This window comes from Diaporthe batatas, assembly GCF_019321695.1.
Source record: "Diaporthe batatas strain CRI 302-4 chromosome Unknown Contig00010, whole genome shotgun sequence".
In the NCBI taxonomy this organism is placed as follows: Eukaryota; Fungi; Ascomycota; class Sordariomycetes; order Diaporthales; family Diaporthaceae; genus Diaporthe; species Diaporthe batatas.
Window position 1 is genome coordinate 1484422 of NW_025408557.1, and position 13095 is coordinate 1497516.

Genomic DNA, 13095 nt, shown 5'->3' on the forward strand with positions numbered 1-13095 from the left:
CTTTAACGGCTTCGTGACGATATTGCACTACCGATGCTACGGGCCAGGCCTAATATTGTGCGGTGCCAGCCAGATGGAGCCGGGGCCTGGCTGTCCATCGTCGCCCTATTGAGAAAAGCCCGTCGTTGGGCCGTTGGGCGTGCGACTTTGACCCACCGCAGTCGTTCTTGGCCTTCTTTGTGCCTTTCATGCCCTCCAAGGAGGAAACTTAGCCCGTGGATGATGACTGTTTGGCTGTTTGAGGCACATCGAGCAAGTCTCTCCGCGCAGTGGAGGCACAGAGTTCTTTGCGGTTGGACTGATGTAAGGGTGACGTTGTACCATGAACAATATGGCAGATCTCGAAACCTTATTTTCCCATCACTGCTGGCATGTAAGGTACGGGCAGCGATCTCGATGAGACTGGGCCTCGATGTGCTGCATGCTTAATCGAGGGCAGCCCTTCTTCACATGCATCTTGACGAGCTTTGAGCTCCCTGTCTCACCCCCAAGGGTCCGCGGGGCGGCGTGGTGTGGACGGTCTTACACGTAGATGCTTGCTGGCTCCAGCGGACGGCATGGACCATGAGTAAGCCGGCGTAGGGATCATCGTTTCGAGGCGTCGCCCAACGATGAGGATGGTGTTTGACCGTCTGGGCTGATTCGCCCGACCTTGCGAGCTAGGTGACCTAAGTGAAAGATGCGCATTGAATACGGCAACAGGGCTGGGAGCAGCAACCGGCCAGCCAGCCAGCACAACACCATCGGGGACAGGCGGCAGATCCGCCGCCCCCGACATTCAACCCCGAGACCTTGCAACGCAGCAGGATATCTTTTCGGATGGAGATGCAGGTCGTTTGACAGGCAGGCAGGCTGGAGCAATTGTTCAAGCAGCATCGTGATCGTGGCCATCGGGACCACGGCGGCCCTCGACTTTTCCGTCGACCTGTCCTCGGGCCGTCAGCAGAGCGCCATTGTCGTCATCGTGCGCCCGTTGACCCTCTTTGGGCGGCCGGATAGTGCCCGAGCTCCCTTTGGCGAACGCGGCAGTGGCATCGGTGTTGTACAACTGCCCCCCCTTCCCGTTCCCGGTGGGCCGGTCCGGCTAGAACTTAGTGCAGTACGGGCTGCTGGATTTTTGAGTTTCGTATGCCAGTGGTCCTTGGCTGGCCAACAAACGAGGTCTTTGTGCCGAAGCTGCATTTGCAAGTCCACGGGGGCGGGGGCGGGACCGCCGTTGGGTGCTCGCCGCGTGGGGGTCCAAGGCTGCGTGCGTTGACCACCTGCTTGGGTCTGGCAGTTCGCAGCCGATAGACCCGAAAACAATTTCAATCTAACAGCACAGCACCGCAGTTGCTTGACTGGGCGATCTGAGACAAAGCATAGGCGTTTGGTGAGGCCAGATCGACCCAGGATGGGGCTTCGCATCGCATCAGAGCAGGAGGAAGGGGAGCCGAAGCTGCGCGCCGGGTTGTGGGACCACTCGATTATTGTTAGCGCTGCGGCTTCCTCCAAACAGGCCCAAATCCGTGACAAGCCCGGCCACGACTCGCACGGAAACGTGGAACACCTCACCTCATAGACAGCCCAAGACGCATCGCTCATTCTAGACAATAGACATAGACTTGTTCAACTCGAAATGGCTGCCTCTCAAGCGCCCAAGTACCTCACCGGCGACGGCAACGCCATCAACGAGTTCCTCGACAAATTTGATGTGCGTCATTTCCCGTCCTTCTGAGGCGGCTGTGTGCTTGCCGGGCATTGCTCGCATACTGACACTGAGTCCAGACTTTCCTACTAGACTGTGATGGTGTGTCACTGGACTGGGGCACAAGAGTGTCTTGACTGGCGGTGTTGCTGACGAGGCGCGCGGACAGGAGTTCTCTGGTCGGGCGATCACCTGTTCCCTGGCATCGTCGAGACAATACAGCTGCTGAGGTCAAAAGGTCTGGCGTCCTCGGATCATGAGTCTCTCACAATCACCACCCGAGCTCGCGAGGGCTGACAATGAGCGCAGGCAAGCGGACCGTCTTCGTCACAAACAACTCGACCAAGGCGCGTGCCGACTACCTCAAGAAGTTTGAGGCCAAGGGCATCCCGGCGTCCGAGGACGACGTCTTTGGCTCCGCGTACTCGGCCGCCATCTACATCAGCCGGATCATGGCGCTGCCGCCCCCGCGGAACAAGGTGTTCGTACTGGGCGAGTCGGGCATCGAGACGGAACTGCGGTCCGAGGGCGTCGCCATCGTCGGCGGAACGGACCCGGCCTTCCGGCGCGACATCACCGAGGCCGACTTCGCGGGGCTCGCGGACGGGTCGCTACTGGACCCGGACGTGGGTGTCGTGCTGGCCGGGCTGGACTTCCACGTCAACTACCTCAAGCTGGCGACGGCGTACCAGTACATCGCGCGGGGCGCCCGGTATCTGGCCACCAACACCGACAGCACCCTGCCCATGAACCACAGCTTCTTCCCCGGCGCCGGCTCCGTGCTCGTGCCCCTGACCAACATGACCAAGCAGCAGCCGCTGGCCCTGGGCAAGCCGAGCCAGGCCATGATGGACGCGGTGGAGGGCAAGTTCCATCTTGACCGGGCCCGGACGTGCATGATCGGTGACCGGCTGGACACGGACATCAAGTTTGGCATCGAGGGCAAGCTGGGCGGCACGCTGGCGGTTCTGACGGGAGTCAGCAAGAAGGCGGACTGGGAAGCAGAAGGCGCCGTGGCCGTGCCAGCATACTACGTGGACAAGCTGAGTGACCTGGCCGAGAAAGGCATCTAGGGATGGGGAGGCGGGTTGCCGAGGCGCCGGGACGCCGGGATGCCGCAACGGGCAGTTTGTTTGGGGCCCAGGGCGGTGGCGACACGGCGCGCCTAGTTCCCGTGGACGCCACCTGCAACCGCCCTGTCAATCACCAAACCTGGCGGGTCATGCTTGAGCTGTTCGCAGCGCAGAAGACGGGGTGACCCTTGATTGTCAGGCGCGCCTGGCGGGTTGGGAATCCGGAAATCAGGAAGTGTCCTGAGCTTGCACGGAGCCTGGGAGCGAGAGACATGTGTGAGCCACCGCGGCATCACACAATTTTGAGTTGCATACCTCTGCACCCCACACCATCAGGCATCAAGGCATGGAGCGGATCCGTAGGCCTACATGATGGTGCGTCCACACCCCGAGAAAACGGAAATCAGAGTTGCCGTGGCGATCTTTTGTCGATGTTCCTGTACATAGTAGCGTAGACAAGATGGGCCACGATAACCAGTGGCTCACGGTGGCTGACAGTGGCTCCGTCGCTCTGTTTTCCCCCATTCTTCTCCCCCCCCCCCTCCATATCGATGATTAATTCCCATCACCGCTGTCCCCTGTTCTTTACTGCAGTGCACTGCATCTGATTCATCCGAACACCAAGTCCCGAGCGCAAATGACGCCTGTGGTGATGGGTGCGTGCGATGCATACATGCAAAAAGCAATGTGTCGCACGAGGTCGGCATGCGCGCTGGACGGCGGGCATCCCACAACGACGTCATAGCTGGACCCTGATTGATAAAGTTTTTTCTCTCTTGGCGGGCGACAGAGGGGTTCGCTGGGTGCCGATGATGAGGTGTGGAGCGTGCAGGCACCTGCAGGGCATCCTGGTCTTCCAAGCAGGACAGAGACACATGGAGGGCGGCAGGAGACACAGAGCGCGCATCATTGTCGTATACGGCCGGTACAGACGACTACAGTTTTGTACAGTCCCCTGCTATCTGATGGCACTGTCAACTGACAGCGTCTCCGCCATGCAATACCACGCCATGCCAATGATATGACATGACATGTGACCGGCCTGGCTGCACGCCCCGGCCTCGCGAAACAACAGCGATGCCCGACGGGCCGGATATCAACGGCGCTGGGTCAAGATGGCTCCGTGGATCGTGATCTGGCGCAGGCTGGAGCAGTCTGCTACAGCAAGATGAAGGGACAGCTGGTCACACGGCAAATGGGCCGTCAATGAGGAAGCAGAAGCAGCCATGACGATACGAGCTGGGATCGCAGTGGTGAGCCCTGAAGATCTGGTTGCGTAACCAAGATGTGACGGTCGCACGCTTATATGTACTAGGATGAATCCAAAGGACCTTGGAACCAAGGACCCTGAAAAGTTTGTCCCGAATCCAGGGTCCTCAGAGCTCCCCCGATTGGAAGGGTAGCTTGCCCAAGGGTCCAGTGCTAAACTGGCGGGGTCGTGACCTGACGTCTCATCCACGGCATGCTGGCAGCCAGCTGCGAGCCCGCCTGGTTGGGGCCAGGGAGCCAGGGAGCGTGTGGGCGTGTGACTTGGGAAGTTGAGTTGAGAGGATGGTGGGGTGGCCGGGCTGGTTAACCGTACGGAGTATCTGACTACTGTGTGGTGGCCTGGCAGTCTGGCAAGGCAGATCTGCGACCTTGCCGGCGCGCATGAGGTCCACGTCGGCGCCGGATGCGCGGGGGAGTGGTAGCGGCCTGGTCTCTTGCCTCGTCTCTTGACTCGTCTCTTGGCCCCCTCCCCCACACCGGCTGACCGGTCAACAAACAGGCTGCTGTAGATGTACTGGCGGGCTGTCTCGATTCCGTCAGGGCCAGGGGTTTGGGGATGGGACGTCGTTCCCTCGGGCCTGGCAAGCACGGGGAGCCCAGAACGATCTGGGCCTGGGACTAGCGGCTGAGACCAGGTCGTCGACGCCAAGGGCCTCGTTTGCTGGGGCTGGTGCGGGCGGAAAGTGACAGTGCTGATCAGGTCCAATGCCAAAACCAACGACTGTTGAAACAAAAGGACATGGTGCTACGCTGATGGGGGGGAGGGAAGGGGGGTGCATGATGTGTGCGCGTACAGTTCAATATATGATGTAGGCAGGCAGGCTACCGCACGAGAAGAAGAAAAGACTTGCAGGTCGAGGCGGGAGTTGTTGTCGGGCCTGAGCCCCTGACATGGGAGATCTGGGATGGGAAATCGGGAGATGGGATATGCGAGATGGGCCGGGGAAAAGAAGATGGGGAAATCGGATGACGAGATGAGAAAGACATCGAGACAGGCGCAGAAAGAGGCAGCGACACAAGAGGACTGGAGGACTGGGGCCAAGGATGGGAGCTGCGAGGCAGACGTCGGCTCCATGCAGGGTGACGATTGCCCATGGCCTGCTCGACCAATATGGTCCGTTTTCGAGGGCCCGATCTGCCGTGCAGACTCCATCTGGCTCGCCCTGCCGCACACATACATGCTACATATGGCCAGTCTTGCAACAGCCTGCCTGCCTGCCTGCCTGCCTGTCTTATCCCCCCAAGGGTTGTTATTGTGGTTAATGCTCGCGCCAGCCCCTTGGGGGTGAGTCGTGACCCCGATGACGACTTTCTGCCTTGGACGTTGGGAAATGGATCAGTGGGGTTGGTTGGTCTTGCATGCGGCCTAGGTACCTGCCCAGGTAGGTAGACAGGTAGAGCAGCAGCAGCGTGGCTTCCAAGGTTGTCCGGATGCTGTGGTAGATGCCAACATACCGAGTACCAGGAACTGTACAGGAACTGTACAGCACGGGTACATTGGCAGACTGTGCGTGCCTGGGCGGCGGGCGGCGGGCAGTAGCACCCGGCACCATGCTACTACCAGGGCCCAACGTCCGAGTTACACAGCACGCTCCTATCTGCTGACGAGAATTCAAATCGGGGCAGGGGTCCTTTCCCATGCAGCCCATGCTTCTGTCCCATGCTGGCAGGCCACGGGCCACAAGGCTTACAACAATCCCAATCCCAATCCCAATCCCCATCCCCATCCCAACCGCAAATGCTTGTTGCAGACAGCACATACACTTAAAAATCCAGCAATGCCGCCGCCCACGCCGGGTCGCCTTGACCGGGAAGCGCACCAGGTGCTGCCCCAGGGCCCCGTCTCTTCTCGTCCCCCAGCAACCCCTTGACAAAATAGTTGATACACCAAAACACACCACCCCCGCACTCCTTTTCACATACCCTCCATTACACCCACCAACTTTATCATTAACTACCATAATAACTAATAGACTTAAGGAAATAGGATATAAACTAGATAATATACCGAAGAAAAGTAATTGATTGGTGTAATTCAATTTATGAAAACCCTATAGGAACACCTAATTTATAGCGATATGTTTGGGGGTGGTGTGTTTTGGTGTATCAACTATTCTGTCTAGGGGTTGCCCAGCCCGTCGCCTGGCTTTGGCTTTTGCCACCCTCACGATCAGTCGTCCACTTTACTTATAACTTACTCAGGTGCCCCTGTTGCCCCTTCCAGCACACCAGCCAGCACCAGCCAGCACCAGCCAGCACCACCCAACACCAGCCTGGGTGCCCGCCGGCCCAGCTTTTCTCTGGGACTCTCGCAAGCACGATCCCAAAACCCACAACAGCCCAAAACCCACGTCCCACATCCCACCAAGCCCACATCCCACTCCCATATCCACATCCCGCCGCGCCAGCCCAAGCACACGCCCAAACCCAGCCAGCCCTTCCCGCCCCTGCCCTGCACCTGGGCCAGGGACCGAAGAAACCTACCGGGCTGTACCCACTCGCTCCCACAACGGCCCAGTCAGTCGGAAGTCCCAATACAACCTCACTGCGGCCCTGTTTTGCACCTCGCCAGTTCTTGTTCGCTCTGACCTTCGTTTCCACTGAGCAGGCTTGCCTTTGCGTGCGTGCATAACCTGCACTTTTGAACCCCCCTGGCCCTCGTTCAGGAAGGCATATCCGACCTGCCACAGTACGCCCGCCAACTCAAACTCACCCGGGCTCCCCACCACCACCACCACCACCGCCACCACCACCCTCGGGTCCAAAAGCCAGAGACTGCCCTCCTCCAGGCCTTGCCCTGCTGACCTGCTCTCGTCCATGCTGCTCCCGCACGCCTGTTGAGGACGCAATGCGAGCTGTCTGGACACGCTTTGGCCCTTTCAACGCCCCTGCAAACTCGCCCCACCATGGAATCTGACGATGCTACAAATTCTTACACTACTGAGGACGACGCCGAATACTCCGTTCTTCTGGACCGCCGCGAGCAGCTGACCGATCTCCTGGTCGAGTCGCCCTACGACCTGATACGCTATCTCCAGCGTGCCGTTGTCTACTCAAACCTTGGCTACCCCGACCTCGCCGCCGGTGATGCCTACCGCGCCCTGCTCCTGACCGACGAGGTCCGCAACGAGAGCTTTGAGTATCATGAACAGGCTGTCCAGGCCCTCGAGCCTTACTCATCCTCCCCAACCGCCCTGCCCGAGGTCCTCCACCATGGCGCCCTCCGCCAAGGTTCCGGAGATATGGTCAACGGCTACGGCCCCCAGGGCCCCGAGTTCTTCCAGGAGATTGCCGCCGTAGCTTCCGTCCGGTGCTACCAGATAATCTCCCTCAGCCTGCTGCTCTGCGGGTGTCTGAGCAGTGCCCATGCTTATTGCGAGCGTGGCCTTGCAGCATCACCCAACAACCAAGAGCTGCTCAACAACAAAGACCACATATTGACAATGGCCCGTGGAAGACTGCAGACCCAAGATGTCGATGTTGGACAGCTCCCTGAGTGGGGCAACGTGCGGAGGGAGGTCTACCCTTGGAACAACCATGAGCCAGACCGCTTCTCTGAGGAGAGCCTGTCGTTCCTGAACCAGGAGCTCGCAACCATGGCCCCAAAATGCGAGGTTCGCATATCGGAGCTGCCCGTGCTACTGGAGGCCGCAATCAACACAGACGACGAAGAGATCATCCCTACCACCAGTCAGCTTGGCGTGTTTGCAAAAGAGGACATTGGCCCCGGGGAAGCCGTACTAAACGAGTACTCGCTCCTGACGGCCAGCAACAGGCTCAAGGATCAAGTGTGTGACGCTTGTGGCACTGAACTTCCTCCGCTGAGCGCCAAGGGAGGGCCTGTCAACTGTGCCGAATGCTACGACACGGTATTCTGCGACCAGTTCTGCCACGATCAGGCACAGGAGCTCTACCACCCGGCAGTCTGCGACAAGGATGTTGATGCCATCGCCAAGGACCCTGATCTTGCGGAAACAGAACATTCACTCCACCTGCTCCTCCTTGCCCGGCTTCTCGCCTTGGCAGCACATCAAGAAGTCCACCCGCTGGACCTGAAGAACGTCAAGTATATATGGGGCGACTTCGTGGCAACTGGCACCAACGCAATCTCCATCTCGCCCAACGCAGGACCGCCACCCCAGTGGACTCTTCCATTCTCATTCGAGTACAACGTCGCGACGCCGCTGCATATCCTCGAGAAGATGGACATTGACATCTACCAGACGCTTCCCCAATACGATCTGTGGGTGTTGAACACCTGCTACTCCAAGTTCAGAGGCACGGCGTCGGCAAGACAGAACCCTCAAAACGGCCGACCCGAGCTTGCGGCCGTACACCCCTTCTGGTGCTTGGCGAACCACGACTGCGACCCAAACGTGACGTGGGACTGGAGTGGCAGGATGAAGCTCCGGGCGCGGGAACGCAAGGTGGTGGGCAACCAGCCGGGCGGCGTCAAGGCCGGCGAAGAGGTCCTCAACCACTACTGCGACATCGACTTACCCGTTCAGAAGAGACGTGATCTAATGATTGGAACTCTTGGGGGTATCTGCATGTGCAAAAGGTGCAGGGACGAAATCGCACTGAGCGGTCAGGACGCCCCCACAACGAACGGAGTCAGCGGCACCACTCCCAACGGAGTGGATGACAATGCTACCACAGAGTCAATGGACTGGACAGCCTCTTCAACTCAAAACGACGTCACGATGGCGGGCTCGGACGGGACTCCGCGCGAGTAGACATGCCTGCTTGATGGCCTCCCACGTCTACATTGATTTGACAGCGGCATCTTCTTTGGAGTGCGATATACGAGGAACTGGGTATGATACCACAGACACATTTCAGCGGGGAAGGATTTAGATATTCGGTATGCAGCAACATCAAAACCTAATGGAATAAGGCCGATTTAAGAGAATTGAAGTGGATACTCAGCAACGATTTGAAAAGCAAAGAAAATGGGCAAGAAGAAATACCAAAAACATTACATGGTCCAGCAGGAATATGAGGGTCTGACCAGCATGGGGGAAGAACTTGAAGTTTGTCGGGGAGCTTGAAATAAACATCAAACAAAACATATCACATGCGGGTCGTGGTACACGCAAGGCGGCAGCAGACACGGGGGACAATGAGACAAATGAGATAATGTTCCATCCGCCCTCCTGTCAAGTCGAGGCTGATACCGACTTTTGACCCGCAAAAAAAGAAACAAGAAACAAGAAACAAGAAAGATTTACACTCTCCGCAGAGGCCGAGGACGCTGGTGCCCCCGTTCATCAACCCCCCCGCTAAGCCATCATCCAGTCGCCATTTTGGTGTTGCAGTCGCACGCTCCAAAGCGCAGTACCGGAGAGTCGTGACGGGGCAAGCAATTTCGTCACCGTGTATCTTATTTATCCATCCACATATAGGCTACTCTCCTCAATCGATTCTAGAAAGAGCGGGTCAAGCTCGACGAGGTGGTCCTCCATTCCCGTCGCGGACAGACAGTACGTCGGTTCCAAGGGAATACTGATACTGGTGACCTTTTCTCCTACCTCGTCCTACCTCCTCCTACCACCACCCCTTTCTCCAAAACCACCAGTCCGGACATGTCAAGAACACATGGGCACACACGTAGTCACAGAGTCAGATAAAGTTCCCAGTGGGCACACTCGCATAACGTTTCACAACAAGGAAACGAGCCAACGTATGCGCGGCAAGGGGCTAGAGAGCCATGATAGAATTCGAGGATCCAAGGCTTGCCTATATACTGTGGTCCACCGTAGTTTCAGTCTGTAACCCCGTTTTTAAAAGTCCGCGGTACCCAATGAAACCTCCTGTTGTGATAGAGACACAGTCCATCACTATGGGGTCCTACTTCTGCCCGGCAACTTGTAAGTTGTATCCCCCATGCTGCGGTCTTCCGGGCCCACTGAGCCCTGTCGAATTATGAACCTTGTTAGACTCTCCCTCTCTGTGCAATCTGCTCCTCGGCATCTCAGCCGCTCCTGCGATACTTCCTCCTCCGCTCGCTCTCGACGCTCGAGCTGCTGTTCCGCCTCTTGCGCTCGCCCCTCGGCGGCGGGGCGTCGCTCACGTCGGACGAGCTGTTCCGCCGCGCGCGGCGCCGCGGTGGCGACGCCGACCTCGAGAGAGACCGTTTGCTGTTGTCCTGACGCACTGCGCCTCCTTCTCCTCCTCCTCCTCCTCCACGCCTGGGTGGCGGTGATCGCGACCGCGACGGGCTCCTGCTATAAGACCGCCCGCGGTGGCTGTCTGCGCCGCTGCGGCGTGCCGGGGGAGGGGTGCGCGACCGCGACCGCGACCTCGACCGCGACGGGGACCGGGCCGCCGGCCGGCGTCTCGGGGGTGGCGTCGGAGAGCGGGACGCGGACACGGACCGCCGTGCCGCGCGGCGTGGTGGCGGGGAGCGCGAGCGCGAGCGCGAGCGTGAGCTTCCTGATGAGTATGATCGCGATGAGCGGCTGGGCGAGCGGCCCCTGGCAGGTGCGCGTCTGGGTGGCGGGCTGCGGGTGATGGAGCGGCCGCGGGCACCGCCGTCCCGAGCATCTCGGCGAGGAGGCGGCGATCGGGAGCGGCCGGTTGAGATCGATCGGGTTAGGCTGCGGTCGCGGCTGTACGATCTCTCTCTCTGGTTGCGCCGAGGTGGAGTCACACTGCGAGAATATGACCGGCGGCGGTCGATGGCCCGCCGGGGAGGCGTGCGCGACCGCGACCGCGACCGGGAGCGGGAGCGAGACCGAGACCGAGAATAGGACGAGCCCGTGTAGGACGAGTAACTGGACGCCGAGTCCGAGTCGGACTCGTCTACTCTGGCTGGCGCGGGGAGGGCGGGTGGCGGCAGACTCTGGAGGTACTCTCGCATGTCCTCTGTGAGGGCACCCATTCCGATGGAGGTGAAATAGTTGATGGAGAAGCGGATGTTGCGCCGGTCGTCGCCCCGTGGGAAGATGCCCTCGAGGCTGGGCTGCAGAAGCGGGTCCCTGCAACGAGTTTGCAACTTCTTCAGGCCAATCTCCTCTGAAATCTCCTGGAACAGGATTTTGATGAAGATACGAGATGCTGACGTGGTCTCCTCCTCGTTCAGATGGATGATTGACAAGCAGTGCCAGCCGATGGCATCTGAACCAAACATGTGCCCGAAGAGCCTCGCGATGTTCCGGAGCTTGTTGCTGTCGTATCGGTGTATCTTCTCGTAGTAGTCGGCAAAAGCAGTCTCGAAAAGCTCGTTCCACATCCTGTTGATCTTGGCCAGCCGTTCTCCTATACCACCGTAGAACTTGGTGTACGTCTTCTCCTGACTGCAGCATTCGACCACCATCTCCGGTATCTCCTTCTCCAACCCTGGCGGTATCTGGATCCGCAGGAGCTTGTGGACTGACTCCTCGTAATCTGCAGAGGACATGAGGGTCAAGTAGATCGTCCTTCGCAAATTGACCAGGTCCGCGTTGCTCTGGTCCTTGATCTCGACGGCCTTCTGCTCCTCGTCCTCGCTCTCCGATGACTCGTCCTCATCGTCACTGTCATCCTCGTCATCGCTTCCCTCGCCCAGAATCTCCGCCTTGAGCTTCTTGTACTCCTCCTCGTTCTGCTCGTACTCGGGGTCATATTTGAAAATATTCAGACTGTCCTGGCCGTCAAGCTCTCCCTGCAGTTCAACATTGTGGGTGATTTGGTCCTCTTCCTCCACCAGATCGAGCTCCTCCTTGATAGACGGGTTGTCCTTGAACTTGTCCTTTCTCTGCTGGAACAGGACCTCGATCTGGTACTGCACCCGCTTCTCAATGGCGCTATCGTGCAGGATATTGCGGAACTGGTCGAAGAGAACCCTGGCGATGGACGCATTCATCTCCTCCAGGAACTGACCGACCTCCCTGGTCAGGTTGACCGCAATCTCGACACTGTCGTCGGACGGCTTGTGCAGCAGAAGAATGAGGATCTGCGCAACCAAGTTTTCAGATACCACCTGGAAGTTCGTGAGATGCGCCAGGAACGCCGTTGTCGAGAGGCAAACAGCCTTATCGTTCCTACGGAACGCCTTGCGGAACCGCAACACGAGCCTCTTGACCAGCAGCTCGCCCACCGCAGGCAGCTTGGTGTTCACGATGGCCACCATTGCCGCGTAGATAGGTGTGAAGGGGAGGGACGCCGCCTGGGCCTTCATGATGCTCTGGCAGAACAGGCCCCTGCCGCGGACCAGGTTCTCGTTGAACAGCTCCGGCACGATCAGCTTCAGGTTGGGGCTGTTGGCCTTGTTGATCAGGCCGTTGATGGACTTCTTGAGGGCCTCCCACGCCATACGCTGCCACTCCTTGGTCGTCTTGTCCGTGATCTGCGCCTGGAGGGCCCGCAGCCTCGCGGGCGGGATGTAGGTTCCCCCCGAGCGCGCGTTGATCAGCCGGTCGTACTCGGCCTTGGCTGCGGCCTGCTTCTGCTCCTCGGTCGGAACTGGGGGCGGGGTGCGCTCGCGCCGGGGCAGCTGCTGCTCTCGGCCACCCCTGGGCGGCGGTCGGTCGGGGCGGTAGCTGTCGCCGCCTTTGCGCCGCGGCTGGTCGTGCTCGCGGTCGCGGTCGCGGCCGCCTCTCACGGGTGCTCTTTCGTCATCCCTGTCGTCGGGCCCGTCGTCTTCGTAGCGCCTGCGCGGGGGCGATCGAGGTACACGGTTGGGGGAGCGCTCGTCGAGGTGGCGGTCGCTCACGACCGACGCCGTCTCGGTCGCCATGGCCAAGGCAACAGCGAGCCGTCGATTGCTGTCCCGATCGAGGGCTGTGTCTCTTTGCCGAGGTCCTCCTGAAGGTTTCACAATCCGTCAGGTCACCGAAGGCTGATGATCGCAGCAAACGTTCGAGGATGGACGTTGCTGGATGTTGGCAAGGCAGCAACAGGGAGATGGGTTGTGGTGAGATGGTTGGGCTTTTGAAGAGTTCGGGAGGCGGCTGGTCGTCTAACAAATCAAGCAATTGTTAACGGTAACAAATTTCTGGGGGTACTGGGATGGTCCGTGCACCACCAGCTGTGACTTGGGAGAGCAAGGTAACTCTGAGGGCACTAGACGGGGGAGACGGGGAG

At 59.2% G+C, this 13095-nt stretch overlaps 3 protein-coding genes across 3 annotated transcripts; 2 read left to right on the forward strand and 1 right to left on the reverse strand.

The window, feature by feature from the left end:
* The first annotated feature begins 1053 nt into the window (after positions 1-1053).
* Positions 1054-5136, forward strand: KVR01_008753 (4-nitrophenylphosphatase). The gene is made up of 4 exons (XM_044788113.1): positions 1054-1693; positions 1768-1789; positions 1857-1925; positions 1997-5136. The coding sequence occupies exons 1-4, from the start codon at positions 1619-1621 to the stop codon at positions 2758-2760; spliced, it is 930 nt and encodes a 309-aa protein (XP_044642520.1). The 5' UTR covers positions 1054-1618; the 3' UTR covers positions 2761-5136.
* Positions 5137-6011: 875 nt separating this feature from the next.
* Positions 6012-9401, forward strand: KVR01_008539 (uncharacterized protein). The gene is made up of 2 exons (XM_044793352.1): positions 6012-6546; positions 6638-9401. The coding sequence occupies exon 2, from the start codon at positions 6936-6938 to the stop codon at positions 8763-8765; it is 1830 nt and encodes a 609-aa protein (XP_044642306.1). The 5' UTR covers positions 6012-6546; positions 6638-6935; the 3' UTR covers positions 8766-9401.
* A 133-nt stretch (positions 9402-9534) lies between these two features.
* Positions 9535-13027, reverse strand: KVR01_008604 (U2-type spliceosomal complex subunit CWC22). Its single transcript, XM_044792316.1, has one exon. It carries the CDS (start codon positions 12746-12748, stop codon positions 10004-10006), a length of 2745 nt encoding a protein of 914 aa, XP_044642371.1. The 5' UTR covers positions 12749-13027; the 3' UTR covers positions 9535-10003.
* Between the last annotated feature and the right edge of the window lie 68 nt (positions 13028-13095).

Bases quoted from the DNA above. Each gene is read 5' to 3' on its own strand.
- KVR01_008604 (XM_044792316.1), bottom strand. From the start codon at position 12,748: ATGGCGACCGAGACGGCGTCGGTCGTGAGCGACCGCCACCTCGACGAG.
- KVR01_008753 (XM_044788113.1), top strand. From the start codon at position 1,619: ATGGCTGCCTCTCAAGCGCCCAAGTACCTCACCGGCGACGGCAACGCC. The intron at 1,694-1,767 runs GTGCGTCATTTC...CACTGAGTCCAG, and splicing joins AGTTCCTCGACAAATTTGAT to ACTTTCCTACTAGACTGTGA. The intron at 1,790-1,856 runs GTGTGTCACTGG...GCGCGCGGACAG, and splicing joins TTTCCTACTAGACTGTGATG to GAGTTCTCTGGTCGGGCGAT.
- KVR01_008539 (XM_044793352.1), top strand. From the start codon at position 6,936: ATGGAATCTGACGATGCTACAAATTCTTACACTACTGAGGACGACGCC.